General features: G+C 32.7%; 1 protein-coding gene across 1 annotated transcript; it reads left to right on the top strand.

Moving 5' to 3' along the window:
• The first annotated feature begins 8,665 nt into the window (after positions 1-8,665).
• On the top strand, positions 8,666-18,481 carry LOC113504827 (insecticyanin-B-like). The gene is made up of 4 exons (XM_026887293.1): positions 8,666-8,856; positions 11,795-12,008; positions 12,888-12,989; positions 17,733-18,481. Exons 1-4 carry the CDS (start codon positions 8,740-8,742, stop codon positions 17,915-17,917), a joined length of 618 nt encoding a protein of 205 aa, XP_026743094.1. The 5' UTR covers positions 8,666-8,739; the 3' UTR covers positions 17,918-18,481.
• The last annotated feature ends 269 nt before the right edge of the window (positions 18,482-18,750 follow it).

The following is an 18,750-nucleotide window of genomic DNA, read 5'->3' on the forward strand; positions in this document are numbered from 1 at the left end:
ACTAATCAAAAATTCGATAAATCTGTTAATTTATATAAAATCTTATCAATGTTATTATCTTTGTTTTAATCGCGAAAGTAATATTATTTTGGGATTATTTCTCTTAGGTAAACGGATAAGGAATTATTGGCAATGAATGTGGCTATATGTGTGAGCTAGCCTAGAACTCTGGCCTCAGTTTAAAACGGAGATTGGGTTCCCAATTTTTAAGGATCATCTTTGGAGTAAAGATCATAAATGGTAATACGATATGTGGATAAAATGATTATTAATTAGGTAATATTTTCCAATATTTATTCTACCCATTTCTCATTCATCGAAAATTACAATTTATTCATCCGTAATCACTCACTATCTTAGGTGTCAGTCCTTTTTACTCTTAATGATAATGTTGTGAGGGAACCATAATTGATCAGATTCCATAACGAGTTATCAGTATCAGATTTTATGAGTGAGCTAGCGTTTTGGGGAGAGAATTTCTACAGAATTATTCTGAAAATCTTATTAGTTTTTGTTGTTTTTTTTTAATATTTCTTAATTCTAATACTAGCAAAATGGTCTTTACCCTACAGTAAGATAGTAACATGTTGTTTATCTTTATGTACCGTTAATTTAAAATGTTGATAAAGATCATCGATTTGCCGTCACAATTTGTTGTATTAGTCATTGTACCTAAACGTGATTGTTATCATATCAAGGTGGTACGATGGAGCCTTACTGCGTACACGAATTGTTTAAGAATGCGATTTGATTTTAGGTTTTTGACGTTTACCTTTGAACAAAAAACATTCAAGTGTGAGTTTGACCCGCGTTCTGAGGGTTCTGTACAAAAGGGCTAAATATTTTCTAACTCTCGAAGTTATTCGTCGTTCATCGACAGATGTGTGATGTTAACACCCGATGTTTATTTCAAGCTTTCTCATTGCAGTAACAGAGATAAACATAATAATATATACTATGTGAACATTTTGAACTGTCTTGCTTGATGATGAACGTACGCATTTACAACGGACCCTCAGTAATGGAGTTCCGTTTTTACCCTTTGGTTACAGAATCCTACAAATTACAAACCGATTGGTTTATCATAATCGGTTCATTATTTTAGGTGCTACTGTCGAACATCCGCATATGACCGCAAAGATAAACCGTTCATTCTGTGATTATGTGATTATAGTGTTATGAAATATTTTAAGCTATTTTGTCATGTTATGAACAAGAGTCACATTTTTATTGACTATCCACCGTGACTGAATTGCTACATACGGAAATTAAAAAAGGTAGAAAACCTGTCTTTTGCTTATTAAAACCGGGCAAAAAATGAGCTAAGCACCCAAATGCATAACACTTAAACTTAAATAAACAATTTCCTTTTTCAATTACTATAATGTTCTATACTCTCAATATAATTTTAAACTATTTATTTAGCGATTAATTTGAACAAGGTCACTGAAAATTTCGTGTTAAAATAATATTGTATGTATTAACTGTGAAGAGTTTCATCTGAAAACCGTTCATATGTCTATTATGTCTGCAGTTTAATGTGCTATACAACTTCAAATGAAACATAATTGGATTTCCACTTACGACACTCAACGACTGATTCCAATAAAGCGGTTTATTTGTCACCCATTCAATGACTCCGTTGTACTTTGGACTCCCTTGGCCTAAAGTAATATTTGTTTTTTGTTTATCGCAAAACTAGCTGTTGCTTTTGAGTTTAACAACCTTTTTTTTTGTCCAGTGGAAATCCTCATGGACATCCTTCGCCCTGGGGAAGGCGAAGGGGTGTGCCGGACTCCTACCGGCTAAAACCACTGGAATGCTCTCCGCTTCCTTTAGTAGGGGGCCAAGCGGGAACGCTTTCGCAGTCTACCGCGAATTGAGTTTAACAACCTGACTTAACCTGGGTATTGTATTGCCCAGGTAATTGGGTTGAGGATATCAGATAGGCAGTTCTAGTAAAGCAATGGTACGTGGCTGCATTTAGTTAGATTGGGAGTCGACCTAAACATTGTTGGGAAAAGGCTGCATTGATGAAAACTCTTCTTGCTCGTGGTTTCGCCCGCCTAGATGTCGGTTATAGCTGCAAAAACTCCTTTGGCGAAGTTGGATAACAGAATGTAATGATATGAAGGTTTCTGCAACTTCTGGAAGAAATTACAGTACAGATAGCCAAATGATATAGGTGTCCACGCCAAACCCATTGCGCGCGTCGACGCGATCCAAAAATGATTGTTCAGAGTATTATTGTCTTTGAGCATGTTGTTTGAATGTTTGCGGAACCGCAGATAAGAATTAAATTTGTTACTGCGGGAGTCGACATAAAAAAATTACCGTCGACAACGATGTCGAAATCAAATATTTCATTTTAAGGTTCTTTAACTAATAGTATGTTTAGTCAATTAATGATAAATGGTCGATATTATCGTATTTCGGGGGATTACCTGGTAAACCTATAGGCTCACATACAAGCAAATGTTATTAACCTTGTTTGTGTACGTAATAAACACGTCTATGTTAATTATTAGACTAGAAGGCCTATCGCCACCGCTTTAAGTTATATTGATGTAATGGTGGACGCGAGACAGCGAATTGCACAGCATAGAGTGGCATCTCCCTTACTTTATTTGTCATTAATAAGATTAATCTAAATTGAATTCGGGGAAAATCGCTACACAGAAGTTTGGGTAATAAAAAAAACTGCGGCCAGACTGATAAAATAAATAAATATTTTTATCAGTTTTCATCAATAGTTGTGTTGCTTCTGCGAAATAAAATAAAGTTAGTGAGTTTATTTTTATTATTTCATATTTCGTGTTTTTTAATGTAAGACGATCATAGAATGTCTATGTAAATATGAAGATCAATATTTGTAGTCCTACCACAAGATAGTACTGTCGATTTGTTTTATTTTTTACTGAGAAGATGATTGTTTACTTTTTGTTTCTAACGCCGACTTGTTGACAATAGCAGCGAAGTCAAATCGCCGTGACATTGAACTTGTTTGAGATAATACTTGGGACGGAATCGAGCAATCACACTGTTGCTAGCCAACAGCGATCAATAACATTCGTATATATCATATACTTTCCGAAATTTGCACGTATTTGATTAAATCAAACGTTCAGAAAAAGGAAAAAAATCATTAAAAGACAATACCTACAACTGACAATCTTATTTTCAATTTGCATTTCCATATTTAATAATAACCGACTTCTAAACATTTAATAAACAAACGCGAAAACTTTCCACAACACCTTCCAAGATTCTAAAAGTTAGGCCCAAAGCATCGAAGTCTACGCCTGATTACGCATTTATAAACTCGTATTAAAGTTACATTTATATAAGCAAGTAAATAAGTAGGTACATAGGTGGGTGTCCTTGGCCACCTAATATTAAACACCTACCTAGAATCCTTAAATCACTAACCAACGTTTCTCTGAAGTGCCTTCATTATGCCTCCAAGAAATAAAAACTTTTTCGATTCTTTTTTTATGTTCGCTGATTCAAACCTACACAACATTGTGTCATAATTGTTGCTAACCAAACGTTTATGCGGAAGATTTGAAGGTGTTAAGTGCTTAAGTACATGCAATCTAAAAATACAGTCAGTCTTTAAACGTACCGATAAAAATATTGATCGACTAAACGATGAGCTTTAATCTGTCTAGCCGTCAAATGAAGTGGTTTTTGGAGATAAGTATGGAATTATCTTTGAAATTCAATCCCTCGATATATCTAGGAAGAGTAGGTTACGTTAAGGATGAGAATAGTGCTCCTTTTCTTCGTGTAACGTAGGTCACAGTTAGGCTAGAGATAGGTCAGGTATAGGTCAAAGAGAGGTCACAGCCACAACTCCAAGTTTTAAAAAACGACGAATAAAGTTATTTTTTAGATTAACTCATCAATACTCAATACTTTATTTGTTTTCCGAAATTCATGATCAGCCGTTGAAGATGTAGGAATCAGAAAGCCATAACAAGTTTTCCATAGGCATACATTATTAACATGTTTCTATGCACATACATTCTTCACAATATCCCATACGAAAGAAAACCAGCATTTATTACCCAAGCATTGTCATGGCAACATACAACAATGTATCCTCGTAATCCAGTATTACACAATACAACGGATCTCTCAACGTCGAGAAGGACCGCGGGGTGCCGTTGACGCTCTCAATTGGTTTCGTCGCCAAATTGTTGAATCGTTCTCATCCTTTAAACTTTCCACAACAGCGGTGCACATGACGTGTAACGTGATCATAATGCTCACACATTTGATGTTGTATTAGTATTCGTTTGTTGGCAAACATTTAACTATTTTGATAACTATAGTTGTGTAACTATGTAACAAGTTTTGCTGCTGAGATATCAGCGATCGCGAGATCAAAACATTCTTTTTTTTTTTAATATTCTTCTTAACATTAAACATAAAAAAATGATAAAGAAAACGGAGAAGTCGTTATAAGTTATGTGAGAAAAGATTGCTGTAATATCATGCCATTTCAATTTTATGTTTAAATTTTTATAAATTGGGTTCCATTGGACAAAAGAATTCGCTAATGTAAAAGAAAATTTTAACAGACTTAACTTAATACTTTCAGTAAAAATAATACATGATTCAGCAAAATGATACTTATAGATACAGTCTTACGGCTGTAATTAAACTAATCAAAAACTATAAGTTCCTGATTACAAGAACATAATATGGCGTGTTTCTGTTATCTTTGAAGATTTGACAGAATGTTCTACAGAGCAAATATATTATTAGTCATATCACAGCCGGTGTTTTAATATTCTTAAGATAACCTATTCATATAATCCTGACCTATTCCAATTTGGATGTTTTTGAACCGTCTTTTCCTCCTTTCTTTGGAGTTGTCAGCTGCGCTGTCCGACCGTCCATCCGTGTATCTGTCCATCACTCACAGGCTGTATCTTATAAACAGTGATAACTATACACTTGGAAGTCTCAAAGATGATGTGTTTCTGTTGTCGTCATAACAACAGATACATGTCTAAAAATAAAAATCAAAGTTAAGAAACGATTGTTAGGTAGATACTATCTAAAGTGGTTTACCATCTCTGTCGACCCTTTATGTCAAATTGTGTACGGGCACTTCATAGTTTCTCTTTATAGGCCTAACTCTCCAAGACAGTAGAAATTATTTCTTATTTTTAGTTTCTAGTTTTAGTAAGATTCCTTCTTATGTCCTTGAGTTTATAAATATAGGTAAGATTATTCAATTTTGTGTCTATCAAAGATCCTATCGATAATCTGCCACTTACTTGCTAAGACACAGTATTGCCTGCTTTAAGGTTTTGATGTTATTCGAGTGAAATAAATATTGTGAAATATATTTAATGACGTAATTGTCTAATTATCTACTACCTTACAGATAGGAAAAATAACTCTATATAGAATTGTTAATTACGAACCGTAATCTTAATTTGTAAATACAATTATCTATAGGAATTTAAATATTTGTTTTGTACGTAATAGATTAGTTTTTAATATTTATATACCTAATCGTTTTCCATAGTTATTCCGTAACTAACATTTTACAATTTGAAAATCTACGTCCCAGAAATAACAAATAACTATTACAATTGATACCTGCACTTACACAAAATTTATATGTTGATAAAAGAATATTAATAGTCAGTCCTTCTATTTCCTTCTATATTGCCTATATCATTCTTCAAATTGCATCTAAAACACTCTTTAAATTTTTATACATTATAGCATTGTTTTTTGTACAAAGTTCAATGTGCGTGCGCGATCAACATAATCAAATATACTATAAACACATTCTAATTAAATAACAGCTGTAATTCCTAGAAATGAATCAAGTCGTATTGTAATTTGATTTTCCTTATTATTGAACCTAACGAACTCAAAAAATATAGAGATAATAATGTAAACAAACACTTTAATTTTGACTAGCCAAAATGAAAACATAATGTTAAATGTTTTCAAAATATTATTTATTTTATTTAATAAGCTTCGATAAAGATCTCTTTTCTTCTTACATTTTGCTCAAATAGATGCTCAAATCCAGTCTAAGTGCAGTTCAAAGCCTCTTCAATGTAGATAATTTCATAAATGTTCTAGAAGTTTGAATTTGTCATTCAATATATATGACAATAAACTTTCACACAGCGACAAGTGTCAATAAAACCTTCTTTGTGCATTAACTACAATGGCAGATGCATTTAGTGATGCCATTATGGTAACTTTATGCTCTATTTGCTGTGAACCTTAATTGGTTATGGATGGTCTGCCATTTGCGATTATAGGTTTTTATGGGAAACCTCGCGGAAAAAGTTTTTAATGTAGGTTATTTTGAATAATATTTGGATTTCTTTTTTTGGCATGAAATGGAGTTTGTGAGAAGAATGAGTGGAAGTAGAAAAGGGAGCCCTATACTGTCTGTGAACTAAAGAGAATTCCTATATTGTGTTTAATTTATACGTTTCTCATTGCCGGTTTATTTCTACTTATTACCGATAATTTTGTAAACAATAAAAACTTGCAACTGTCTTCAAATAAGAACCTACTGAGCCAAATTTGATGAAATTTCACTTAAATGAAACTCAGGGAACAAACATAAAAAAAAACAAACAAAATACAGAAGTCGGTTGAAAAGGAACATGTTGCAGTTTAAATTTTTTATGTAATTGTTTTACTTAACAAATCCTTAAATTTACTTACATTATGTAGGTACATCGTATCATTCACTTATCAACAGAAACGCCTAGGTTTACACGTGCAACCTTTGTTCCATGTGTGAAGCACTTGGTAGGCCATCGTATCGATTTATGAATATTATCTAATATCATTTCATCTGATAAAATAGTAACTAACATTAGCATGACAACCTAATACTCCTGTAACTTTTTAGGTTCTATTTTTCAGACTAAATCACAATCACCATTTTGTTTCATAACTTCATTTGTTTTTTATTCACAAAGTAACGAATACGAATACAATACAGTAAAAGAAAATTATATCATTGGTTTTCTTACAATATTTTTTAAAGCTTTTCTGTTATATGTAATACCAAAGAGAATTTTGACAGCCAAAGATCAATAAAAGTGGCTTTCTCGTCTTTGTGTTTATGAACAGTATATTATGAACACGCAATGAAACTTCTAAGGTATCTAAAACCCCGCAAGCCGATTTGTGATTATATGCGGATATATATCTTCATTTCGGGACAACCAATAATTTTATATAAAATCACCCATTAACCACTATTAATACGGGTATGTTCCAGTGCAAAAAAAAACGAAACTAATTTCATCATCTTCTATTACCGAACGATTCTTGCATAACACGATGCCACGATAAGAACAGGTGTGAAAACATGTATACAAGTACTTTTTGATAAGTATAAGAGGAAAGAATAATATGATTCACTGCACTCAGAGATTCTTAAATTCTTAAAGAGATAACTCTAGATAGTGTCAAGACGTTAATACGTGTCCCAATAGCTCGTGATACACCTTTTTTTGAAGATGTTGAAGACCGGAAAGGGATTGAGATAAGATATGGGACTTTTCATACATAACTGTTATAATTGGTTCTTAAGTTAAAGTTGCTGATTCACACCATTTGCTGTCATAACAAGACTAAAAATGTATTTTAATTTGACACCATTTATCAAGCCAATGACGTGTCGCGGGTTCGATCCCCGCGTAGGATAAGCATTTCTGTGATCTGCATATGTGTGTCCTGAGTCTGAGTGTCTTTATGCATGTGACTTGAATGTTTGTGAAATCCCCCGCGACACAAAGATTAAACTGCTTAATGCGGGGGTCCGGTCGTTTTAGCGTATTGTTTCTTGTTTCTAGTTTAGGATTTCTTGGTTATTTTTTCTTGCAATATTATAATTGCAGCTTGGCCAGTCAATTATCCTAGTCACCATGTAAGATAGCAAAGTAGCAAATATCATTTTTGAGTAACAAAACAAATAAACACACCTGCTCTTTTATTCTGTTATCTTGTAGCTATTTCGGGTGTGGTAATATCCGGCTAATTTTATGACTCAGTTATCAATATCCATTCTAGAAATAAAAATTAAAAATTTAATTTTGGGTAGGTACTAAAATTCATTTAAACTTTCGTTTCTCAACCTAACTAAAACATGAAATATCACAAGAAAATAACGTAGACCCCTCATAATATGTACATCCGCATACTAATTATTATCTCTTCAATTAAAATTGATGCAATATAATATATTTTTTTAATAAAATTAACTAATTCGGAAAATTGAACATCTGATTATTTTTCTATAGACCTTTGTAAGCCATTGATAAATTAGATCTTCTTAAACCCTCAAAAGAGTTTCTGACAAAAAATAAGGCCATTAACTATAGTTCATATGTCATTAAATTTATAATACAAATAACAATACAAATCATAAGATAACGATAAACAAAAATAAACTTCCAAATTATTACTATCCACAAATTTGGATTTAAATTACAAAAACAGACTTTTGCAAATCTGCACTCTGCAAACTAAAGCCCAGAACATTCCTATCTGGAAGCTCGCATCCTCCATCCACAATCCCGTCAATTAAATGATCCTTAACGAATTGTCTGTCCATGACCTTTGTCACACGACTATATAAGTCAGCCTCTCGTACACAGCTGCCAGTGTATCTCTGACGACCGGCACGAGAGGCAAAGACAACTGTTATAGTACCAAAAATAAATATCATTCAAAATGTACAAAATTTTGATCCTTTCCGTTTTTGCTTTGGCGAACGCCGCCCCGGCAGCCCATTCTCATGAGGGAGCCTGCCCTGAGTCCAAACCAGTTGAAAACTTCAACTTAACTGCTGTAAGTACAATGTTATTTAATTAAATTTTATTTATATTAAATTTTAAAAATATTCAGTATTTTAAAACCTACTTTGTAATTCAGATCTTATGTTTCTAAGTGTTAAGTTTATTTTTATTGTGTGTGTAGCATAAAATTATCCAGTAACAGTTATCCAGTAACAGTTATCCAGTTTTCAATCTATTCTAGCTATATTGATAACATAAATATTTACATTTTTATCTAGAAAGACAATCGGGTTTGAGCAAGTATTCCGTTTGCGGGTCACGTATCTCCAAAAATAATTTTCAAACTGATAGCTTTTGCAGTTTTTGTCTTATCTTATAAATTTAACAGCATTTTGTTGTATTTTATTGGTTTTAATTATAATAGTTAACAATCAGGATACCATTTTTGTCTTTGTTAGTTAAATATGTCACGTAGTCATTAAAAAAAGCTTGAAACCATTCTATGCCCCAAATTACTATTTCGCCCCAAATTACAAAAAGAGAAAAAAAAATTGATTTTCAAAAAGCGATATATATTAAACCTTTTTGCGTCTATTGCACTGTATGTTAAGGAACAGTGCTAATAGAAAAGTACGTTTGAACGATAGTGCAATAGTTAGATGAAATGAAAACTTTTACATCCCAATACAGTCTCAAGCTCATATTTTACTGCCCAGCAGTATGTACCTCGCCAAGAATATCTATGAACTAGCTGTTGCGCGCAACTTCGTCCGCGTGGTTAGAAGATATAAGCTATGATTTATACCTACCCACATGATTTATACTTGTCAACATTTTCCATTGTACCTGCGCTCCTATTAGTCGCAGCGTGATGGTTTATAGCCTAAAACCTTCCTCGATGAATAGTCTATTCAATACAAAAAGATTTTTTCAATTTGAACCAGTAGTTCCTGAGATCAGCGCGTTCAAACAAACAAACAAATAAACTCTTCAACTTGATACATTAGTATAGATTTAAATATGATTTGTTTTAAAAGTTACTTTTCTGTGTACCAGTACTGACCTTGCAATAGCTTTTATTTTCGGATCATAAAATCGATACAGCATTATTTTCTAATCTTTTATCTTAAGAGTATTTTCATGTATGCACTTATTTCCGAATTGAGTTACTCTGCAAACACTAATGATAAAAGTTTTACTAAAATGACTAATCGATGTTCCTAACTTACAACAGGTATTTTAATTTCCTTATAAACTTTAAAATTTAGAAACGATACTGAGACTCCGACTATTCTTTTTCGTAAAAACACTTATTTACAAGTCACTGGTCTTTTAAAGGGTTATTGTTAACAACATTTAACGGTGATACCTGCAAAGGTGTCGAAACCGCGATAAAATCCATAAAAGTAGTTTCATTATTTTTATTATTTCGTCGTACCTACTCTGAGTCAAGTCAAAGAGTTCTCGCTTGGCCCTCGAGTATGGGGTGAATAAGCTCTATGAGGATTTCCAAAAGGTCTAAAATGAGACATATTTTAATAAACATTGTTATTAAATATCCAAAAACGACTGTTGTGTGTCCCATTTAAATATTTAACCTAATTAAATACTTAATCTTAATTTATTCCGTTTTATGTACAACAAACTAGCAAGGACACAGGTTTTTGTGTAATTTTTTGTTAAATAGTGAGTCAGTAGAGTGCGATTGGTAAAAATCTAATAAATAAAATAAAGTCAACTGAGTTACACTATTCATATTGAAAAACGAATAAACCAGTCATGTTTTTTATTTGTGGGATGTTCTGTCGCGAATCGCAGAAGAAGTACTGACAAAAAGAGTAAAAAACCACGAGCAAAAAGAATCTTATACTATTTGTTCCTAATTTGTACTTTATTTCTAAATTATAATAATTTTAATTTTACTTTATTAAAGTTTAATTTAATTATTTGTTTATAACATTGTAATTTTAGAAACAAGGAGAAGGGCGAGGCAACCCCATCACAAGTATTCTATAACTTAACGGGGATGTCTCAATTTTTGTGTTGAATGACAATGTGATTGGAAACAATAAATGATTATTATTATTATATTATTATACATTTTCTGTACCCATTATGTCGACTCCAGTGAGCTAAAAGTGATGATATATCATACTTACAGAATGAATTATTTCATTTCATCACTATACCAAAACTACGAGGTAATACCGCAAGGGCTCAGCAATTCGAACATTAATTACAACAACTTGCAATTAAAAAGTTAACCTCACGAACAAAGTTCAATAGTTTTATCATCAATTGAACAAATTGTTACACAAAGTGTCAATAACGACCAATTAACCACTCAATGTGACCACGTTATAGACGCAAGATCAAGGCTAGTGATGACTCACAACAAACTCATCGATAAATATTGATCACGGCCTTAAACATCCCGAATTACGTTTAACTAACAATAATGGACCATAATCCGTTGTAATACAGGTGCTTACGTGGCAACGTAATTTGTGAAACGAGCCGTGAAGGACGGAGTTTGGTCTATCATTAATGTTACGGTGTAATCATGGTCTTTACTAGAACATTCTGTGGTAGCTGTTGTTTGGTAAAGGGCACGATAATTGTGATATGTTGATACTTTTATCATTTTTTATCATTGTCAATCATGTTTTTTTTCTTAACTTACATCAATTCAGCCTACGTTATTTAATATCTGTATGTTTATTAGGCGATAGTTATGGTTATTAGAGATCAATAAAAATAAATATTTTCTGAATAACAGTATTAGTAAATTAAAGTATTAGGATACACTTTTGATATTTAGTTATAGGGATATAATGCCTACCTACTCGAAAATTTGTCTTAAGCGAAGTCAAAAAAATCAGGATTGCTAAATAAAAAAAAGGTACTCCTCGGAATACATGCGATAAGATTATAATTATATAAGATATTTTTACAATATATTTTAATTAATAAGAGTTCTTTCTTTCTAGTACCAAGGAGTGTGGTATGAAATTTCCAAGATCCCAATCCCATCAGAGGGTGGTGGTCAATGCGCTCAGGCTGAATACACCCTGGCTGGTGACGAAGTCAAACTGAGGAACAGCCACGTCATCGGCGGTGAACAGAAATACATCGACGGTGTAGCCAAGCCTGCTCCTGATGCTGGCAACACTGCCCAGTTAATCGTCACCTTCCAGTTCGGAGGTAGGATTCAAAATAAGTTTCAATTTCATCATGTGTCCAGATTAATGCCAGCTCAAAATACATTATGGTAGATTGATAATACCACAAAAATAAAAATAATTTCTCTGGTTAACCAAAGGTCGTTAATTTGGCAGACCATTGATTTTACTACAAAACAATATCAACAATAATGTACATTCTAGATGATTTTTAATTGATCACCATATAATCATTGAAAAATTATGAAATTTGTTATTGATTCGAAAGGAAACCATAATCTTTGATAATGATATCTTGCATCTTGATACATAGTGACGTTAATTAACGTCCTTTGAGATGCACTTACGTCTTTAGGAAAAGTGTGCCATTTGATTTAACTTCATATTTACCGATTCTAAATCCAAACGAGAGAAGTCAGAAGCTTTGAAACTATGTCTCATTTATAGTGAAAACAAAATACATATGGATACAATTATAGGTATCTTTAATTCTTGTAAAAAGGTTGCATACCAGTACCTGAGCTAAGGATTATGACTAATTTAATAAATAAAACGTTCAATCGGAAATATGCCAGATAATATCAGTAAATGACTTTAAAAGTGCACACAAATTTGGAGGTCGAGACGTATCTTGATTAATTTTGGCGCTTCTGACTTATAATGGGTGATAAGAAACTTATCAACAGTTGATCTACTGTTTTACCTCCAAAATATTTCGAACCGCCTCTACTCTTCTAAAAACAGGAGTATAAGTTGTAAGAAATGTATCAACTGATCCACAGGTGTCATGAGTTCTTAATAATATATTTCGAATTCTACATCAATTCCTACATCTTTAGCCCAAATAATTTTATTTTCATTTTGTTTTCGATCTTCATTAATATAATCATTTGGTTCACAGATATCACTACTAACTCACCTCTGAGCGTATTGGCAACTGACTACGAAAACTACGCTATTGCCTACAACTGCAAGTTCGACGAGAAGGCTAACACTCACAAGGGTACGTATTTATTTCAAACAAAGATTAACAGTTCCTAAAATAACCATTTACGGAGGTGAACCACCCCCTATGCTGAGGTTCATATCTGATTTTTAGCCTAGAGCCAATCTGTAGCAGTGCTATAGTTTAAGGATCCATTGAAATGAATTAAATTATCAGTGGGACTGCAGATGTTATAATATTAAAAAAAAAGGTTAAGTCAAGTTCCGTAATCCGTACGATAGTCTGAACTCTAGAAATAAATAGGATAGGTTCTAATTAATTCCAAAATATGATCCGATTGAAGCATATTTTACGGCATCGTTATCAGGATATTTGATATCAACTGTAGAAAACCTAATCCAAGTATTGTGTAACATGGGTGCAACTTTCTGAAGACCTGTCGACCTTCACAACTTATCTGGTTTTAGGAGTGTTAGATAGAACTGAGTACCAAGGGCATCAACGGCAAAAGTAGATGAAAGAAATCGCGTCAAAAATGCTTTTATCGGTTATACTGAGCAGGCTGATTCTTCAATTAGTTTTGATCAGCTACTCTTGCTGAGGACCACTGCCCTACTTTTTAGGCATTAGAAAAGAAAATAAGTATCGCTATCTCGTAACAGAATCAAATATATCGTTCGTACGTTGATACCACTCCGCACAATTGTTTATCAGTCTTCAGACCACGTTGCTTTGCACGCTGGAGTTGACTGATACGTGACGTCTTTATGACAATTCAGAGTTTTCTAGATAAAGTTATATAAATAATTTGACAATTTGTGCTACTAAGGTGCTTGGTAACGATTCGATAGAAGTAAATGAACTGTTGTTTATGTAGATCTCAGAAGGAATCTTGATTTGGCAAATTTTGGTATTTGACTGGCCTGTTGGTATAGTGGTTAATGGCACTGAATGCTGTATTTAAGGCTGAGTTCCATTCCCACTTAGAGCAAATGTTTTTGTGATGAGTAAGATCACATGATCTTATCTAAAATATGTATGTGTTTAGTTAAGTATGTTTATTAGTTGTCCAAATACTCATATTACAAGTTTGCGTAGTTTGGGACTAGATGGCGCTGTATTAAAGTTGTGGAGTGCTAATATTGTTTTGGCACAAAATTTCAGTAACAAAGTTGTTAGTTGATTTTTGTCTTAACGACTCGTTACTGATAGGAGGGCTCATAGGCGAGTGACAAGTGAAATCCTTCTTGATGAGTCATTATGACTTGCCTTGTCATTTCAATACATTGTTAAATATATGACCAAAACTGGCATAGCTTAGTGGTATGATCGTTGGCCTGTCAAGTTTAAGATTGAAGTTCAAATCCCGGCACGCACCACTGTCTTTTCGAGTTCAGACATGTGTGGCGTAGATTTAGATCAGCGTCGGAGCTTATGAAAATGCCGTTTGCCTAATTAGTAGTACAATATTAAGGAGTTTTGCAAAAGTTGTTCTGAAAGTGATTCTATTCTTTGTCTTTTTGTGCAATAGTAGTTGCTTTTAGAGTTGTTAGCAGTACACCAGGACTGTATAAGGTCTGTATAATATCCCATTTTTAGATACTTGTGAAAAATACTTATAATATGGTATTGCATAAAGTCCAATGATTAATGTAATAAAACTTTCAGATTATGAAACATAAAAATAGTTTAAAATACAAGATATCGATTTCTTTATTGTATCACGTATATAATCGTGACAAATTTATTCGTCTTTCAATATAAAAGAGTCGTGACAAGAGTCATACTTCGATTAAAAATTAAAAAAAAACCGAGATTTTTTAGAAAGATGCGATAGATAAGTTTCTATCTTCAGGCTACTGAATAGATTTCACTAAAATATAGATAAAATATATTCGATTTAGTCTTTATTAGCCGTTAAAAAAGTAGCGGCATTGGCACTATGAGATTATTGAAGATGCATACTATCCTTTTTTATCAGGTCAAAAATATCAGCTGCTTCGATATGATATCACAAATAGTATTATCACTATAAAAGTGGCTAAGTGACAGTCATATTTTATTTCCCTTAAAAAAAACGTGCACTAAGAAATTTGATCGTAGCGTCATGGGGGGTTTCAATCATTCAAGTTATTTGCACAAAACTAAAAAAAAAACAGATAAATTAAGTTATGGACTTGATAATTTCATTCATATTATGGAACGTATTTGACTGAGATCAAATCCGAAACCATTACATCCTTATAATTTATTTTCAATAATTCAACCACAATAATTCCAAAATTTCAATTTCTAACATAGTTTTAGAAATTTTGCTTCAGTCATAACAATAAACGGCTTATAACTGATAAAATTGTTCGGAATATTATCAGTTCGTTTATTGGGTCACGTACGGAAACGCGACGCCATTATCTTTTCAATGCGAGATTAACCGTATTTGGAAAATATCAGATAACTATCGATTTCTGGAGATTAATTTGCTTCTATTGTGTTTATTTTAATAAGGGTATTATAAATATTAAATCTGGATTTAATTAATGGGGATATAGTTTAACATCCACTATTTTCCTTATTTAAACACCTGATGAATTTGGTCTCCAACAAAGATTGTCCTCGACTACTTTCGGGTCCAGCCCCTTCGGAAAAGTCCGAAACTATTCTAGCGATCGCGATATTTGCACTTAAGGAAAGAGTTATGAAATAGATAACTACGAAAGTTATTATTATGATAATTTAAATGGTGATGATATCTATATATTGAATGGATTCAGTAATTTTTGACGACCTGGCTAAATATATATCTTACCAAAAGAGTTTTTGCCATATGCCAAAATTGTCATCTAGAAAAGGACCTAGATATATCATCATATAACTCTATCGCCATAATTTTTGAAAGTGCCTGCTTTGAAAAGTGAAGAGCGATAAGGTCCCCAATCATGCGAAAACCAAATTCATCCATCTGGCATTTGCTAGTAATTCAAAGCTTAATATCAATTGCAACATGAGCGTAACACCTGATTGAAGGTCCTTTATTAATGTACCTATAAATAATTGATGACTTGTTTTCGTTATTTGAATATCAAGTAACGCATAACAACTTAATACTTTAAATCGCATTATAGTCATACGTTACGTATACGTATTATCGTAATACTGGCGCCGATCATTTTCAAAAGATATGAAACGGTTTTGAAGGTTGTGAACTTGAATAAAATCGAGATAAAAAAATTCGTGGATCTAGAAGCATGATATAAATATTCTGTCACATTTTTTTAATTTTCTTGGGTTAAAATTTGCCTGGTTAATGCCATTATTCAACCGACTTGAAAAAGGAACGGAAAAACGGAAAAAACTGAAACTACTCCTGGTTTCACAGAACCACAGACTGGACGAATCGATTTTGTTGATTCATTTTTCATTAACGTGAAATAGCTGTAATTTTTTTGACCCATCAATTTTAATATATATATTTTGGCTCAGCAGTTTAAATATAGAATTGGTGGTACGTCTTTGTAGTTTTAAACATATTATTCATGGAATGTTCCAGTGTATTTTGTAGTAAGTTTTTCACTTTCAAGCTTACGAACAGCATTACAAATGGCCTTTTTCAATCGAGTCCTTTATCTTTTATACATTTTTCAGATTTTTGTAAAAGCATATAAACCAGCGTGACACATCACGCGGAAGCCCACATGTAGAAACATGTGATGCAGTCACTACTCGATCATTCCGATAACAATTAATCTACCAAAACGTAGCAGACATTCATGGATTTATTAATCTCACTCTTTTATATCTATTGGCGTTTAGATATAAAAAATAATCCCGAAAATATTTTTGTATGTCATTTTATTTAATTTGTAGAAGCTTAAAAGGGAAATTATATATAGGTACAATCTGTAGAAGTAGAACATTCTGGTTTCTAAACCTTCTTTATCTTAAGTCTTGTTGTTTGGCTCTGCTACGTCAGTCACTCACAATTTAAAAAAACTAGGAGATGTCGTAATTTTACTAAAACGCGTCAATATCAAGACGAACCTCCAACGTAGAAACATACAAGAAAGTTAAAAGTGTATAGTTTGTGCCATAGATATAGAATCTATGCCAACTACTGATGAAGACTACACTTAAATAGGTCCAAGTTTAGAATACCTACATGTACTTTAAATTTAAATATTTCTTTATAAAAATTGATCGCGTCCATTAAAAGCAGGCAATATCTTCAGATGATTAAAGACGGCTCAGACAAAAAGTCCGCTCCATTCGCCAAATTACAATTGTCCCAAAAAATCTATAATCTGCAATCGGTCATTGTAATATTGTATAATCTACAAAAAAAACTAGTGCGATTAGATGCGTCGGTGCGTATTTTGAAAATTTCTCAGACATATTGGCATTTTTTATCTATGTCCCAAATTAGAATCTCCTTTTCGAGGAAGTATAATTATATCGATAAAATTTAAATAAATTATGTGTATCAATTAATGGATAAAACTAATACAAAAAATATCTTTCTGATCTATCTAAATTTTTGGATTCCAGTAGGTTATCGGTTTTTGCACTTGTTTGATAGATAGTATTAACCAAAGCAATCCTTTAAAACCTTTAATTGGGTACTCAGAACTAGCTCGCTTACTTTAAGGAATGGTTCTGTTTTAAAAGCTTACAGTGCAGGCACATGTCTTCGAATTTGCCGTAAGGCTCATTATTATTAAAACCATCTTTAGATTGACCAATATCGTGTTAACCCCTACGTAATTTGTGATTTGTGAATTTCTAACAATATCCTCTTCTTTCCAGAACAAGCTTGGATCCTCTCAAGGTCCAAGGTCTTGGAAGGAGAACCCAAGGCTGCCGTCGACACTTTCCTGAAGGACAACGCCAACCTGATTGACTCTTCAAAACTCGTAGCCACCGACTTCTCCGAGGAGGCATGCAAATACACATCTTCAAGTCAGATGACCGGACAAATCGCCAAGCCTTGAATTGCCATAGAGTATTAAAACCTAGGAGTAAAATATTCATAATGCCTTCACCACGAGAGCAGTTCTGATCATTCGATTATGAGCTTTATTTTAAAGATAGTAGAACATATATCTGTCATTTTTGTGTTTAGAACTCTGTCGTGGTTAAGGTCTCTTCTTTTATTAACATTACAGTGTAACATGACAATATTCCAATTTTGATAAAGTGACGTGGAACTCCTTAGAACCTCGTTGTAACTTTGACAAATCCACCATTTTGAATTCGAGAATGTTCTAAACATCTTTGTACCAGTTTCCCGTAACTTTATCAATTAGAAACAATACGACATCATTTATAATCAATAACGTCACTTTATAGCAACAATTTTCACCTAAATTGTTACTATGTTTGGCTAATATTTTATATTGTTTAATAAAGCGACCATTTGACGTTTATTATATACCTATTTAACATTCATTATCAGATAACATGTAATCGTGATGGTAATCAGGCGCTTGTGATACATAGGTACGCACTTAGTGTATTAAAACTACTGTTAATTGGATATAACATTTTCTATATAATGTATTGTTTTATTTTGAACCTTTCCTTGCAAACATATCTTCTGAAATATCAGAGAATTTGAGGATACGCTCAACGGCATTTCTAGTATTGTTTGACTTCCTACAAACTGAATAGGAGACCACAATCATGGAGTCTATTGCCAATTATAGGTACTGAAAATCTGAAAGGAAAATGCAATAAAATCTAAAAAAGGATAAAAAATGTGTTAAATCTTTTTAAACTATCTGTGTACCAAGTTTCATGTAAATCCGGTAAGTAGTTTTTGCAA

The sequence above is a fragment of the Trichoplusia ni genome, chromosome 23 (genome assembly GCF_003590095.1).
Source record: "Trichoplusia ni isolate ovarian cell line Hi5 chromosome 23, tn1, whole genome shotgun sequence".
NCBI lineage: Eukaryota > Metazoa > Arthropoda > Insecta > Lepidoptera > Noctuidae > Trichoplusia > Trichoplusia ni.

What these genes read in the sequence shown, in the direction of transcription:
- LOC113504827 (XM_026887293.1), top strand. Translation starts at nt 8,740, where the DNA reads ATGTACAAAATTTTGATCCTTTCCGTTTTTGCTTTGGCGAACGCCGCC. An exon ending in AAAACTTCAACTTAACTGCT is followed by an intron (nt 8,857 to 11,794) that starts GTAAGTACAATG and finishes CTTTCTTTCTAG; the next exon opens with TACCAAGGAGTGTGGTATGA. An exon ending in GAAGGCTAACACTCACAAGG is followed by an intron (nt 12,990 to 17,732) that starts GTACGTATTTAT and finishes TCTTCTTTCCAG; the next exon opens with AACAAGCTTGGATCCTCTCA.